Source organism: Fusarium pseudograminearum, chromosome 3 (genome assembly GCF_000303195.2).
Source record: "Fusarium pseudograminearum CS3096 chromosome 3, whole genome shotgun sequence".
NCBI classification, from domain to species: Eukaryota; Fungi; Ascomycota; class Sordariomycetes; order Hypocreales; family Nectriaceae; genus Fusarium; species Fusarium pseudograminearum.
Genome location: NC_031953.1, coordinates 1214296 through 1230058, shown reverse-complemented (window position 1 = coordinate 1230058; position 15763 = coordinate 1214296). Strand labels below are relative to the sequence as shown.

Genomic DNA, 15763 nt, shown 5'->3' with positions numbered 1-15763 from the left:
GGAATGCATTCAGCGCTGGTGTTGTATAATATGTTCACATTGAGAAGCCTTTTATTTTTATTTTTGTGTCAGTTACGATTATTATGGCCCAGCGTCATCGAGATGGAACATGATTATGGGAGTATGGATAGGAGATACCACATGAATACCCGGTCCCAGGCCAGGGAGAAGATCATAATAAGAAGACTGTAGATAGTAATAAACAAACAAAATGAGCAAATATTTCTATAATACACATTTGACACCTTGGAGTGGCTTTTGTCAAGGTTGGTGGATATTCAAGAATGTGATCAGTTGAGAGTTATTATACAATTTTTCAAGTAAGAACTATCCCTAGAATGTGTCTGCGAGGGATGCTTAGTAGGCTGACGTAACTCACAAAAGTCATTCGTCCTTTGAAGCTATTCACAGAATAATGTCGGTACTAGACCCCCGTTTGAATGACGGTTTCAGCGGCGATTAGGTTGGGACCCGAGTATCCGCTATAGCCCCTGGGTGTTTAATTGGCTTTTAAGCATGAATTCGTCAATCATAACTTCGGGTAATCTTTGACCTCACAGTTTTGAACTTTGATGAAATCTTCACAAGGGAACTAATGCACTGCAAGTCTCGGTGCAACGTCATCCGCGGGGCAGCATCCCGTGTCATCCGAAATAAACAATAAATATGCGTAACCATGGTGGCTGTTCACATGTTTATCAGTAACACAGCAAAAGATGTGACCAGTGTTGGAATAATTACACAAGAGTCGTCGAGTCTTGGAGAAATGAGAAATGAGAAATGAGATGCGAGACGATCGTCTTACAAAGTACCTCAACGGGAATGACATAAAACGTTCCACGACAAGTCTTTCAGCTGAAGCATAAATTTAGATATAATTCGCATCTTATGTCTTGTCATTGGTCAACAATGGATCTCATGCTGGTCCCCTAAATTATTCGCCCGTGGCGCAGCTGTGGCAAGGCAAGCCCAAGACAAGCCAGGGCAGACATATTCATTGCTAGGCGCTCCCTAACGTTACCAGACGGAGGTGATTTAGGATTTATCTCGGGCATCCCTGAACTAGCGCTGATATCTCCAGATGGTTCAATTTGATGGCGTCTAGATACAGATAGAGACAGGAGAGTTTGGGGTAATCAGTGAGCTTGAATCATGAACATGGAAGCCACAGCCACAGTGACAAAGCCCTGCCAGCCCTGCTGTTGCAACTAGCAACGCGTAGCCAAGCGCTAGGAAACCAATCCAGTGAGGTGAGATTCACTGCGGGCCCCGCCCGCCTATGCTTGGCTTTTCTCCAGGCTTGTTCCAGCGACCTAGCGTCATGGTCACCGACAGTGGGATGCCTGTGGCTCGCTGGCCAGGGAACCTGTTTCGTCAGGGTTTCCAAGCCATCGAACTTAATCCAGACCCAACCCAACCTAACGTCTAACGCCAACGTCTTTGGGCCTTTTCCTCAATCAACAAACAATAACAACAACATTTCTATTGACGATAACGCTCTTTGTCCTGGTACATTAGCCATTCTCAACCTCATCTGGTCCAACCTAGCGAGTTCCATCTCCTTCTTCCAAAAAAGCATTGACGACACGGCGGAACTCTTTAACCGATATACCTGTGACGAAACAAGCCCTTGCGATTTCAGCTGAAAAGCCAACAAGACACCTCCCATACAACTCGCCGCCTTCTTACTTCTTGACTAGTTCAACAAATACATCGTCTCTCCTGGTTTGCGTCCGCATTCGCACCTTTATCCTCACAATCCACACATCAACCTTCAGCCATGCAGTTCAATATTGATCCCGATATCGTCCCCAATTTGAAACTGGGTCTTCACTCTTTTCAGATCATTATCTCCCTCGTCGCATGGTGTTTGCAAATCGGCGTCTTGAATGCAAAGAATGCTGATGTTACAGGCAAGAACGGCTGGACGTTCGGAGTGGTACGTCGACATACACCGACCGGCTCACCATGTATCATGGCCAGACTAATGATGAAATTCAGTGTTTCCTTTCAGTACCAGCTTGGATTTTCCTGATCATGACCCCCCGATGGGGCCGCACTCGACGCTTCGCCCAACCGCATGCCATGCTTGCTGTCGACGCTGCTTTCACCATCATTTGGTTGTCTGCCTTTGCCACTCAAGCTTCCTACAACGCCGCCGGTCAGTGTGGCACTGCCTGCAACATCAGCAAGGGTGTTGTCGGCTGTGGTGTTCTCGTAACGTATGTACATCAACTATGTATCAATTGAAGTCATTGCTAACTAACTCGGCAGCATCCTCTTTGGTGGCACAACCTTTGTCTCGCTCTACACTCTCAACTATTATAACAACAACAACGTCCTGCCGGGCTATGACAACCGTCAAGTGGGCAGCGACAACATTGACCCCGACAAGGCTGCTTTCTCCATGGCTCCTCACGGCGACGAGGCTTACGAGCGAGTCGACATGGACGATCACGAGCCCGCAAGCAGCGCCTACGGTGGTGGTGGCTACAACAACAGCAGCTACAACAGCAACTCCCGCTACGGCGATGCCAACCCCTACAGCGCCGATGACGATGACCCCGATCGCTTCGGTGCCCTTCCCCCACGAAACAACACCCTCTTCGAGAACGACACCCAGTACCACGGCGGCGCCCCTCCCTCTATGCCAGCCAGCTACGCCAACCCTACAGGCGGTCACCCATACGAGGACGTGCCCGCCCAGTTCCCCGCCGCCAACTACGACAGGGGACACTAAATTTTTCTCAAGACATGTAAATGAAAGAAAGGATATAGATTGGTTTCTTTGTTTTTACGCAACGGTGTTTATTTTGCTTGGTGTGGAAATAGCCTGGGAAACGTCTGCATCTGGAATGCGGCTCGACATTTTTCTATGGTGGACAACGCCTCTATATGGAGGAGAGGCGTTTTACGGCGTCATGATTGCGCAGAAAGAGACAAGGGCCATGTAAGGAATTGCCTCGGTTTGCATATATGAAGTTGGGCACTTGCACGTACACATACTACCATACATTCAAGGCACACATACTTGTGCTTGTTGTTATCCTGTATCTTTTTTGACAGTATAGAAAGTTCAGTCGTGTAAATGAGGATCCTATATACGACGTCTTATGTGTATTTTCCCCAAGATGCTCAAGACCAACTCCCAACGCCTTCTGTTCTAAGCCAGTTTTGATGCTCCGTACTTGATGATATAGCGATTCAGCCTTTTAAACTCTCCTCAAAGGCTCTCCTCGAAAGCCCCCCCTCTCTTTTAAATAAAAGTGTCTAATTCCCTTCCTTTACTCCTGGCTCTCCTTTTGCATCTTGCGAAGTCGCTTGGCGATGTTCGCGGATGTCTGCTGCATAGGGTTCAACTTGCGATCCCTGGACATGGCACCTGTATCATCGCCGTACTTGGCGACCAGCTTCTCCAACCACTCAATCTCGCGAGCACTCTGGTGTCTCTTCTTGGGCAAGTCAGGCTGCTTGGCCTGCTCGAGGAGCTGCTTGACGACGTCTGTCGTCTCCTCCTCGTCGGCGTTGTCTGCGATGCCGCCCCACTCCTCAGCAGGCTTGTCCTCGGCGTCGCTGCCCTCGTCAAGGTCGTTAAGAGGGTCGTTAAGAGGGTTGGGCTTGGCGGAGCCAATGATGCGGATGATCTTGCCATCAGCGTCGCGCTCGACACGCGCTTCGGAGACGACGGCGTTTTCAATCGTGGCGATGGCGAAGGGGTCGTTGGCGTAGGCGCTGGTTGTGGTTGCGCCGAGCTGCTTCTCTGTTCCACCGGCAGGGGCCTTGAGACGAGCTACGAGACCGAGACGGCGATAGTTCTGAGAGAGGGTCTCCTTCTTGTTCCTGTAGATTTCTGCGTCAGCTGGGTTTGCTCTATGGTGATGCAGAGAAAGATTGATGGAACGTACCAGCTCTTTGCAATAGCATCGTTGCCTCGGGGGTTGAGAATCTTCTTGGATCTGTTGAGCTGTCTAACAGGCTGTCGGCCTGATCTAGCCTTCTTCTTTTGGAGTTCGCGACCCATGATTGATTAGAGGAATTGGGTATTCGTTTACGATGGATGTTGTAGATGGATATGGGTTGGATCGAGACTTGCGAGAGACGTACAAAAAATGCCCGCCAAAATTTGATCGCAAATTCTTATCGATAAAAGAAGTGGGTATCTCGTCACGCTAGTGCCACTTGCCAACCTCTTAAAGAGAGGAAGAAGTAGAATTAAAAAGATATTAATAAAACTGTAACGACGAGACTAGGTAATTAATTATACATATGAATTTTACTAGCCCACTAGTCCCTCTCACATTATTCTTTAGACCTCGCAATTTACTTTTTATTGTGTTTTTGGAACTTGATGGCGTTGTCTATATTTTTACGTTCTTGAATTAGTAGGTAGATGTTGAACTAGGAATATCTACTACCGCATGATAGAACAAGAAATGAAACACAGGTTGAGTTATGACAGCTCTTCTCTGAATCCATGAAAAAATATCGTTAAATTTCTATCACAGTTTGTCCACAGGAGAACAAAAACCGGATTGAAGAAGGCAACAATCTTGACTTGGCTGTAATCTCAAAGGGAGGGAGACAATACGGGCTTAACAAATGGGTAGATATTTTATGAAATAGGAAGCTACAATATGCAGTCAGTACATTGCATAATCAATTGCCTGATAATGTCAACTGCTTGCTTGGTTGATGAGTCCAAATGATAATACAGTAACACATGCGTAACCCCAAACGCAAGCATCCATGTCATAGCATCCCCGCAACGAATCACCCACCAAGTAGCTCCCCACGTTCAGCTTCCGTATCGCTGCAAGCTACAAGCTACCTCCATGACTGCCGGACTCCAACATTAGCATCCACCAAGACCTTCCCAACATACATTTTACTCATTCAAGCTAGAACAACAAGACTCTGTCATTTCCCACTAGGGTCTTGGCCTCTAACAATTTCATCCACCGAACTCAGACATCACCTCAAATCGGCCAAGGGCTAAACCTCCCAATGAACTCGCAACACAACGATCCCGCCGCAGCATCGTCAGGCGAAATGGCTAACGAACATTCTGGACTTCCAACCGCCAGTCCACAGCCTATATCTGGATCGCCTCTCACAGGCGACCCTCGTCACCACAGAGCACCTAGTCTGGGCGAGATACATCAAGTAATAGAGGCGGAGCAGGAAGGTCAAGTGGTACGATACCACTCTATCATGATAATGACACGGCTAAGCATTTATCTATAGAATCGCCTTTTGCACATGATCCGGCAGCAACAGCTAGAGCTCCAGCGCCTCCAAGCTGCCAACCCCAACAACCAGAACCAAGGCTCTGCCGTAGACGATAGTAGCGCTATCGCCGAGCGGCTGGGCCACGGAACTCCCCACGCCTCGAGCTCTCATGTGTCTATCCCTCATGGTACCACCGGTGACTCAGGCTCTCGCTCCAACAGTCATCGTCACCCTCGCAGCTCGTTCGACCTAGCCCGACGCTCGAGAACACCCAGCCGCAGCGGCGCTTCTCCAAGACTTCGCTCAACGTCCATAGGTGGAAACAGTGAGGATTGGGTTCTAGGCGGTCGAGACGAGAGTGCGTTTTACCAGGCTGAGACTCAGATGCTCACCCGTGAGAACCAGATGCTTCGCAATCGCATCCGAGAACTCGGTAAGTGTGACGTAAAATCTTGTTGTTTTACTTTTATCTAACATGTACAAGAGAAACAGCTGACAGATGGCTCACCGGTCGCTCACGAGCAACACTCACAATCGAGGAGGTATTCTACAATAGCAGGCAAGGAGGCTGATAAGCCCTCTACTGAATAGAGTAAGGATACTTGAGATAAGTGTACCCTTGCCCTTGTTTACTCAGCAATACACCAAGAGTTGAGGGTTATCATGGCGTTTGACGATAAAGCTCAGTCTGGAAGTTGGGCTTGACCAAGGATAGGAATTGATAGGAATGCATATGGCGTTTTTGATTCATGATGTATGTTTATGATGAGCTCAGACAGTGCTTTAAGAAGATATGGTATTCTTGAAAGTATGAATGTGGCAAGATGTTATTGTATGGTACATGAGATACCATGGGCGGCTTTAGGGTATGAAACCCATGATGAGCGGTTATTGTTTTCACATACCAAATCAAATAAAAAACAGACATGGAATCCCCTTCGGATCCAATATGATGCACCAATCTATAAACAGATATGATGAGCACATATCGGCATATGGTGAACGTTGTTTCTTGATGTAGCGTCATCGGTAGTTCGGTGTAAATGTTCGCTTCGCCGAACACACTCGTAGTTTTACAACTCACCTTCAACAACACTAGCCATGCTTCGTCCTGCGACGCGGAAATTTTCTTCCAAATTTTTGATACCCCAGAGGTACAGCTTCAGCTCAACTGCAGCTGCTAGTGCTGATTTCACACATGCTGTAAGTTGGTCTCATACCAAGTTCATCCCCATGGATTCCACACCTGGATCATGAGGTCTTCAGCAGGGAGCAAGCTCCATTGGACTTTCCAGGATGCATCACAAAATTAATTGCAGAACATGAGTTAACCATATAGCAGGTCATAGGTGGCGGCGTCGTTGGGCTAGCGGTAGCCCGCCAGCTTGCCCAAAGAGATGGTACCTCAACCGTGCTCATAGAGCGCCATGATGCCATCGGCACAGAGACAAGCTCCCGCAACAGCGAAGTCATTCATGCAGGTATCTACTATGGACCCTCGAGCTTAAAGACAAAGCTTTGCATCCGCGGAAAGAACCTGCTCTACGAGCTCTGCGACAAGCACGACATCGGCCACCGCCACACAGGCAAATGGATCGTAGCCCAGAACGAGGACCAGCAAGAAACTCTTGACAAGCTTCACGCTCTGTGCAAAAACGAACTCGGTGTTCCAACGCGCTGGGTCAGCGGCGAAGAGGTGAAGCGGGACGGTGAAGGTGTCAAGGCTGCGTGCGCGCTTGAGAGCCCAACGACTAGCATCGTGGACTCGCACGGCTTGATGCTGTGTCTTCAGGGCCTGTTTGAAGATGCTGGCGGAGTTGTGGCGCTCAATTCACCCGTTTCTAACATCACTCCGCTCGGACCCAAACCTGGTAGTGAGGGCTGGGAGATTGATGTCAAAGATGCTTCTACTGGTGAGACATCGAGTATCACGACCGAGACGCTCATCAACGCTGCAGGGCTTGGAGCGGCGGCCATTCACAACATGATAGTACCGTCTGATAAGCGTCAGAATCTATACTATGCCAAGGGCAACTACTTCTCGTACTCTGCATCTCAACCCAAGATCTCACGGCTTATCTACCCGGTGCCCGAGCCTGGCATCGCAGGTTTGGGCACCCATCTTACACTTGACCTTGCGGGTCGCCTACGCTTTGGTCCCGATGTTGAGTGGATTGACGATCCCAACGATCTAGCCGTCAACGCGGAACGATTGCCACAGGCTATCAACGAGATCCAGCGTTATCTACCTGGCATTGATGCTTCGGCTTTGGTAGCAGACTATGCAGGCATCCGGCCCAAACTAGCTGGCCAAGATGCTGTTCGTCAGGGCAAAGGATTCCAAGACTTTATTGTTCGGAAAGAAGAAGGGTACGAGGGCTGGATAAATCTATTAGGCATTGAAAGCCCCGGATTGACAAGTTCTTTGGCCATTGCTGAAATGGTGCAGAATATACTGTATGGATCTACGCAGTCATTGTAGAGCAAAGACACCGAACATCACATACGTCAAATTTATTGAACTAATTAGTCGTTCCCACTTGACTGCTCCCCGGTATTTTATTCGAAATATCGGCTCAAGTAGGCAGCATGGGAAGCCGACTTGGATAAGAATAGAAAACGCCATAAACTTCCAACGTACTCCGGTGAAATGTGCCAATGCGTGCAAACAACCATCGTTATTGTTCATCATTTTGGTATCAAAGCAAGATAGCAATCCCAAGGGTTCTCAAAGCCTGCCTTTGTCAAGAAACAGGTTCGACCAAGCGCCAACTTCAACTCCTCAACTCTCACCTCATCGAAATACTGGGGCAAAACTTTCTGCTTTGCACGTCGACGTGAAGTTCGTATATGCCGTTCTGTGCGCCGACAAAACTATAGAGTGTTAGCACGACTTCATGATGCGTTGAGAGGCGGGCACTTACAGAATACGACCGTCTTCACTCCAAGCCAGCCCGGCAGTGTTGTCTGGCGAAGGCGGCACCTCAAACACACCATGATCTTCCTCCCATCTGTTCACAACTTGATTCACCAGTGGAACTATTATCGTGGTGTCATCTAGTTCGCGATCGGAGTCTCGCTCTCGCGCCTGAAGGATATCAAGTACTTGGAGGTAGGAAGGGTCTTGTCGCTGACGTTCAGCCACGTTCTCACCAAGACTCTCCCGTCGTTGACGTTCTCTACTAAGCATCGCCATGGTTTCGCCAAGACTTTCCTGTCGACGCTCCTCTTCGCGTCTTCTCCTTGCAAAGCCTTCGAGGGTTTCGCCCTCGGCAATACCCGTGGGCCTTGCAGCTCGCGTGATATTGCCAGGACGAAACCGAGGATTATTAGCCAGAAGACCCCCCATTGGTCGACCAACACTACTACTTCCACGATCATTAGACTGCTCGGCATTACCAGCGGCAGCAGAAATAGGGGCCCGGCGACGTGCCCAAAATGTGGTCGGCCCCCCAATCGGCCTATCCTCTGGCGCTGCAGCTCGCTGAATCGTTCTCTCACGATTGGATCGGCCCATCTGCATGGCTTCAAGCACCAACGTCTCGCTAGCAGTAAGTGGAGTGTTGAGATGCTCGAGCACCTCGCGGCGCCTCTGGTTCTCTATGGCGCCCGTAGCTGCGTCGTTGTCTCTTCTCTCGCGATGACTTTCCAAATCGCGCGGGTCAATAATAGTAGTGTTTCGGTCGAGAATGTTGATATGCTCGAACGCTGGATCTTCAATATCGACAATCTGGCGAATGACAAAGTTGCTCCGCATATCGACGATCCCGACATGTCCTCTGTCCTCTGTCCAGGCTAACAAGTCGTACGGGCCGGGACAAAATGCCATATCTCGGATAGCACCAGGGCCACTGCGTGGTCGGGAGGACTCAAAGGTTGTAATAAGGGGGTTGGCATCGGGGTCTGCAAGAAGAGCGGCGTTGAAGATAGAAATCGTGCCATGTTGAGTTCCGATGGCGAGGTACGCTCCTGATTCTGAGAAGCAGGCCGCGAAGCTTCCTCTGCTGTCAGTTCTATCGTCTTTTCGTTGACTTTTGAGTAGAATTCTTTGAGTCTGCTCCCATTGGTATGAGATTTCATCGGGTGACTTGGTTGCTGGCGATTCGGTGGTCTTCCTTACTCGCTCGTGGATGTACATGTATGGATCGTCAAGAATGGAGATGAGGAACCTTCCGTCGGGAGATAGAAGAGATCGGTTCACAAAGTCGGGGTACGTGATAATATCCAACGCCTCCGTCTTGTCTTTTTCTTCAAAATCACGTAGACTGACAAGGGTAACGGTCCGGTCGTTATTCGCTAGTACCGCTACTGGTTCCTTATAGGCTTTTGCATTCGCCGGCATGGTCGTAGGAGGAAACCAGAGCGTGATGCAATTAACCCTGTCTTTGGCCAACTTCATGCTTTTGGCGATCATATTCTTTTGGGATCGCCTGGCGCGGGAGATGAGAGAGAACACGGGATCGTTAGGGAAGGCATCAAGGCCGAGATGAAGTCGAGTTTCCGGGTCGATTCCAGACAGAGGATCGTCGTTGTCTTCGTTTCCTTCATCGAGCCGTATTGCTACGAAGTCGCCACTTTCGCTCCCACAGCACAACCATCCTTTCTCAGCAACGAGACATCGCGGCGCAAAAGTCAGGAGTTTGATGGTTTCGCATTGTCGGGTTGATACGTTCAGTCGCTGGATATGATTGCTGCCGGTGCCTCCGGGAAAATACACGGTGCTTTGTTTCTCAGCGCTAATGAGAGAGCGTAGCTGCCAGTGCCTGTAAATGTTAGCTATGCTATTTGAGGGTGACGGCGGCGGAACCATATGCATGATCATGATTGACGTACTGTGATCGCACGGGTATACGGTAATGTCTCCGCGACTGTTTTAGAATGAGGGCCTCGGTCGGGTAGATACTGGTAGATGTTAGTGGTGATGCATATAATCGAGTCATGATTGATAAGCTGTAGGTTCGCTTTTGGGTTCATGGGGGTACATACTCGCCCTCTTCTACCGCCATGATGATCCCCGCCGCTCCTCAGAGGGAGCGACAATACACGATGACGTCGAGCTGTCCTGCGGGTCAAAGCCGATGCGTCTGTTGTGTTTGGACTTTGGCGGTGATATAGTCGAGATTTGGAGCTTAATTGAGGTAGCTAGCTGGTCGCGGGGACTGGGCGGTTCGATGGTGCAGAGCGGCGCGATATGCAGAAACGTATTATCCAGAATATCGTGTTGTTCGATCGTATTCGCTTTGGTTTTCGATATTAGTAGGGCGTAGCGGAAGAAACGAAGCTGGCAACAATGAGTTGGTTGATTGATTACTGAGGTGGATTATGTAGGAGGATGCAAATGGATGTCTAAATGACGTTGCTGGGGACATTCATAGTCAACGGGCTAAAAGGCAGCCGAGAGCGGGCATGGACTTGTCACTTATCCAGTGGACCTTTATCCACCTGAACAATACCTGTAAATATCCACTGAATAATACGAGTCTGGCAAAGCCCTCCAGTCACAATAATTTGTTACCAATCACGGCCAAAAATGCATTATATTTAGAACCTACTAGGTATTCACTCCAGTGAGGACGAGGAGTCCAAACCTTAAATAACCTAGAGTTAAAGGTCTGACGATAGCACATCACAATGAAGATTATCTATGGGATTTGAACTGGTGGGATAATCTCGATATAAACAAGGTACTCTGCAATATATCCATGGGCTTATTATTCATCTCTAGGTATGATCAGGTGCAGCTGTTGTCACGAGCAACAGCAATAGGAAGTAATGATACCTACTTGATTGAGACAATATGTCAGCGATCACCTGCCAATATGAGCAATTGCACTCATAAGACGTGATTATGAGCCATATATGGATATATGCGAATTCAAATAGTAAGGACAATAAGTCTTAAACCTTTCCCTTAAGCTGCCGATTCAATATATGATTCACATAACCTCATCGTGAAGCTATTCACACGTAAACAAATACGCCAATGACATCTCTCTTCAACTATATACTATCCCAGCTCATAATATAGACTCATCTCTTTAAATCGACTTTGTACCTCACCATGGTATAAAACTGATAACAAACCATCATGATTTCCCTGCTCTTAATTTTTCCCAGCTTGTAAGTGTCAACCAGCATCTACTTTCCAGAGCTTCCGCCATCAACAACAGGCATTTCTCTCGCCTTCTGACGTAGCAACCCATAACATAGCCATCAAGGTACCACTCGCATCTGTTCTAGACATCACGCCGGCAATAAAGACAGAAACAGCCCCAACAGATATCACATCATCTTACATGTTCATGCCGCCATCTTGGCCACCTCCTCCTTGAGGACCACCAAAGAAAAATGTATCAAACGGGTTCAGTTGAGGTGCCTCACCAAAGTCATGATGAAGACCCTCCCAATTCATGCTGAGTCCCATATCGAGCTGCGACTGGTCCATAGGGTTGAAATCGCCGTTTGAAGAAGCTCCCAGATTCTGGAGAAACTCCATTGTCTGCGCATCGGGGTAATCCTGCCCATTGAATTGCTGCTGCCCCCCAAAAGATCCCCCGTTGGATGGCTGGGAAGTCATTCTTCGAGGAACAGGCGATGGGACCATGCCTGACTCTACAGGAGAGCCTTCTTGTTTAAGACCAGAGTCTGATGGACTTGGTCCGCCTCGGTTTCGTGATTGCATCAGGTATCCTTCAGCTGACCGCGCCATTGGTGGCGATGCCTGCGCATTACCGTCGCCCGTAACTGACATGCTAGGAGAAGAAAGGGTGTCGGAGAGGGATAGGTCAATTGGATAAGACGCCTGATCTGAGCCCTGAGCACGGTGACGTGCTTGGGCAGATGTCTTTGACGAGTCGGGTGGCGTGTTCCATGCAGAACGCTGTCGTCGGGCCGCCGGCGCACCAAAACCGCCTGTTGAAGAGGTCATCTTAATGGTGGCCTTGGCCGTTCGATCGAATGCATCTCGGCATGTCTCGGCGGGCGGACACTTGTCGATCATGTCTGTGAGAACCGATTTGGCAGCGAGAATAGTAAAGTCCACTTCATCCATGCTCTGGATCCACTATTAGTATATTTCCCCGAGGACTCTTATTTCGTCTAAACTTACCAGGCGACTTCGTACGATGGGCGAATGCCATATGGCATAAAGGTACGAGATTCCTGCCATGAACAGGTGGTGGGTAGAAAGATACGTATAGCTCACGAGCCCGCTGAGATGAAGCTGTCTATACAAACGAAGAATCTTTTGGCCTGCCTCAGCAACCTTCAGATAGATACGATCCTCGTCTTCACGAAGCTCTGCTTGAAACGCCGTTGGACTGTTAACCTCGTTGGATGAGTTGTACTCGCCCTCAAACATGGCTGGAACGCTGAGGCTCTGGCGATACAGCATGATGATGGCCTGCCAGTAGTTGAGCTCCAGGAACTCCGTCGAGAACATGACACCGGTCTCTTGCTTAGATGGCGCTGATGTCTTCCATTGGTACAGCCTTCGATCGATGTCTATGCGCCACGACCGGAACGAATCGAACTGCACTAGGAACGGCGACGGCAAATGAATATGCATATCGGGATATTTGCCCTGCACACCAGCCTTGGCAATCTGGGCCTGGTTATACTGCAATACTTGGAGAATCTCAGACTGCAGCAGCCGCAGGCGAAAGTAATGATGCGCTACATGTTTGTAACTGGGCTGGATCTGGTCTGGTGGTGATTCTCGAAACCCAGTCGGCGTGATGTAGTCGTCGTCCAATAGCGAGGGAAACTCGGTTGTAATAACCTGATCACTCACGCCGAATGGTCTTCCGACGCATGTGCTTACCAGACGATCCAGAGAGTACGTGCACCACCAGAGACGTCGTCGCATATCTCGATGCCACAACTTCTTTCCACGATTTTGAGCGCCATTCTCCCGAGCAGCGTCGGTTTGTTCAGTTTCGTTGGACCCGGCATCGATCTCTCGGTCATCCTCATAGTGTAGACCGAGATCGACTGCGAGCCGCACAGCAACTCCAATAATGTACCTATTCAGTGTCAGTTAGGCGAGCTCCAAAAACGCCAAATACGATCAATCAGCACATACCAAAGACCCGGGGGAACAGGACGAAGGAGAGCAAAATTAGCGAGAAGAAGAACGGCTTGCAACACCTCCAAACCTCCCCCGCTATTGCTCAAGCACGATTCCAGGTGTACGATAGCGCTCGCATGATATTCTTCAGGCTCGCACCGGCTCCTGCTATCCATACCAGGATCGCCGGAGGATTCTGTTTTTACAGGCTCGCCCACGATAACACCACAACCGATAGCGAAGACCATATTTAACAAATACAATTCTCGCGAACCTCGAGCCGGATCCTTAGTTGAGTAGATACGCTCGAATGTCTGCATGAACTCTCCCCTGTGCAGGATGGGGATCTGGGGATTAGAGTGTTCAAAATATAGTCTCACAAGTCGCAAGCCAACTTCCTTGCTAGGGAAAGCAGCAGGCTTGATTGAAGGTCTGGTATGTAAACCAAAGAAGGAATCGCGCAGAGAAGCTCCATTTCCGCTCGGTTGTCTAGGAGCTCTGGAATCGTTCGAGTTCGGTTGTCCAGCAGCCGAATATTGAACTGCAGCATATACGACCCGCGCAAACGAAACACCGGATGCAGACGCGAGAGAACGAGGTTTTGAGGGGCTCACAATATTATTGAGGAACCCCGCTTGGCCTGTCTTTTTCTTCAACGATTCAACTGCTTGAGCCTGAGGTCTGCCCATGCCACGGTCGCCAGCTTCTGATGCTGCAGAATACCCTGTTTCGGTGTTTGAGTTGATACTGGCGGTGTCGGTGCCTATCCTGGAACACAATTCGAGATTTTCGGCTGGGGGAAAGGCGATATTGTTGGCATTGAGCAGATTCTCCAACTGCTCTACTCGAGTCTCAAGGTAAAAAACATAACTGCGCGGTAAGTCAGTCAGCATTCGTTCACTTGTTCTTGCAGCGATTCCGTAGCACGCGACACCAAACGACTGATAGTTGAAGCGCAGCGCAGCGCAGCACGTCGGAATTGTCGCGCGCTGTCACAAGACCCTCATCGTACCTTCGTGGGATTTCCTTCTTTGTAATGGGATCATAGCCAACACAAGCGACCCCTGCCTTGGCGCAACTTGCGCAGCTCGGAAGCTTCTGGTCGCAACGGTTCTTACGTAGGCGACAACGGTTACAGGCACTGACGTTGCGAAAGTTACTGCTCTGGCCTGCCTTGGCCGTTACTGTTGGAGAGGCGATGGTGGAGGGTGCCGAGGCGGGGGCAGATGCGCCGTCGGTCTGGAGACGTTCACGTTCACGGCTTTGGGGGCTCGACTGGCCGTTGCGCGGTGGTGACGCATCGTCAAAAGAGTTTTGTCGCTGTCGCTTTGCAGGTTGCGAGCTCGGAGACGGAGGGCCACGCGCAGGCATTGTGACGGGCCTGGCGGGCAGCCGGTGGCGGCGCCGACAATTCTATTTTTGAGACGGAGACGGGAAGCGAAAGGCGGAGGTGAGACGTCACAGTGTCAATCGGAGAGGCAGCGTCGGGTCGAGAGGGTTGGTTTGAATTGATTGATGATGGAAAGCTCAAGCTTGAGCTCGAAACGGAACGGAACGGAGGACCGGGGGGTCGGGGGGTCGGGAAAGCGGAGCGGTAGATTGAGTAATCCGGGCCGGGGACTAACAATTAATAACGGCGGAGAATACGGTAAGCACAAAACAATGAGCGCCAACTGGAGGAGGAGGAGGAGGCTGAGGCTGAAAGAGGGACGTGGGATGGTTTGAGGATGTGGATGGAAATGAGGCAAGATGACAACCGAAAGGAATAAATGCGGGAAAGGATCGACACTGCCGAGGCAGCCGCTAAAGTATAGTTAGCAGGTAGACAAGAGCTGTCAAAGCGTGGGTAACAGGTTGATAAGAAAAAAATATATGGACAAACCTCTGTAAGATTGGTCTTTTTTTTCTTGTTTGTTTACGGTTAGGTAGTGTATTCAATGGTAGGTTTGCAGGGATTGAACAAGTATTACAGTATAGAAACTACATCGCGTAAGTATTATCATGAATAATGGTTTCGAATAAGGGACCTAGTTTAAACTCTGGAAGCATCCGTACCGAGAACTTTGAAGTTGGCTACCTACACTTATAAACTCAAAAGTTAGGCGAATAAATTATTGGTGGAGGTGACGGTGGTCAATGGCCGTTCTTTGTCAGATGGGCTTGTTTCACACGATGTAGACAAACAAGGGTCCTCTTAAGTACTTTGCCCACAGTGCGTACACTATATCTCTCCAGTGATAGATGCATGCATGCTTGATAGTATTTTGGTAGCAGTCTCTGACAATTAGTAGCTAGACTGGATCATATCATAACCAATTCTCATCCCATACTCCCGAGATACTATTTTCTTTTCTTTTTCTCTCTTCCCCGCTTCTCAGTGCAACAAACACTACCCGGCTATACAGTCGATTCAAGTTCCCTGTCCTACACACGGTACCTCTCAGCTCTCGCCGTCAGATACTGCAT

At 49.3% G+C, this 15763-nt stretch overlaps 6 protein-coding genes across 6 annotated transcripts; 3 read left to right on the top strand and 3 right to left on the bottom strand.

Moving 5' to 3' along the window:
* Positions 1-1780: 1780 nt before the first annotated feature.
* On the top strand, positions 1781-2740 carry FPSE_06521 (uncharacterized protein; the record flags this gene model as incomplete). The annotated part of the gene is made up of 3 exons (XM_009259639.1): positions 1781-1939; positions 2002-2222; positions 2275-2740. 3 exons carry the CDS (start codon positions 1781-1783, stop codon positions 2738-2740), a joined length of 846 nt encoding a protein of 281 aa, XP_009257914.1.
* A 544-nt stretch (positions 2741-3284) lies between these two features.
* On the bottom strand, positions 3285-4021 carry FPSE_06520 (uncharacterized protein; the record flags this gene model as incomplete). Its single annotated transcript, XM_009259638.1, has 2 exons — positions 3285-3840; positions 3906-4021. The coding sequence occupies 2 exons, from the start codon at positions 4019-4021 to the stop codon at positions 3285-3287; spliced, it is 672 nt and encodes a 223-aa protein (XP_009257913.1).
* A 983-nt stretch (positions 4022-5004) lies between these two features.
* On the top strand, positions 5005-5820 carry FPSE_06519 (uncharacterized protein; the record flags this gene model as incomplete). Its single annotated transcript, XM_009259637.1, has 3 exons — positions 5005-5193; positions 5245-5662; positions 5714-5820. 3 exons carry the CDS (start codon positions 5005-5007, stop codon positions 5818-5820), a joined length of 714 nt encoding a protein of 237 aa, XP_009257912.1.
* Positions 5821-6330: 510 nt separating this feature from the next.
* On the top strand, positions 6331-7711 carry FPSE_06518 (uncharacterized protein; the record flags this gene model as incomplete). The annotated part of the gene is made up of 2 exons (XM_009259636.1): positions 6331-6432; positions 6572-7711. The coding sequence occupies 2 exons, from the start codon at positions 6331-6333 to the stop codon at positions 7709-7711; spliced, it is 1242 nt and encodes a 413-aa protein (XP_009257911.1).
* Positions 7712-8018: 307 nt separating this feature from the next.
* On the bottom strand, positions 8019-10235 carry FPSE_06517 (uncharacterized protein; the record flags this gene model as incomplete). The annotated part of the gene is made up of 4 exons (XM_009259635.1): positions 8019-8103; positions 8154-9992; positions 10063-10131; positions 10216-10235. 4 exons carry the CDS (start codon positions 10233-10235, stop codon positions 8019-8021), a joined length of 2013 nt encoding a protein of 670 aa, XP_009257910.1.
* A 1286-nt stretch (positions 10236-11521) lies between these two features.
* On the bottom strand, positions 11522-14668 carry FPSE_06516 (uncharacterized protein; the record flags this gene model as incomplete). Its single annotated transcript, XM_009259634.1, has 4 exons — positions 11522-12283; positions 12338-13253; positions 13313-14167; positions 14310-14668. The coding sequence occupies 4 exons, from the start codon at positions 14666-14668 to the stop codon at positions 11522-11524; spliced, it is 2892 nt and encodes a 963-aa protein (XP_009257909.1).
* Between the last annotated feature and the right edge of the window lie 1095 nt (positions 14669-15763).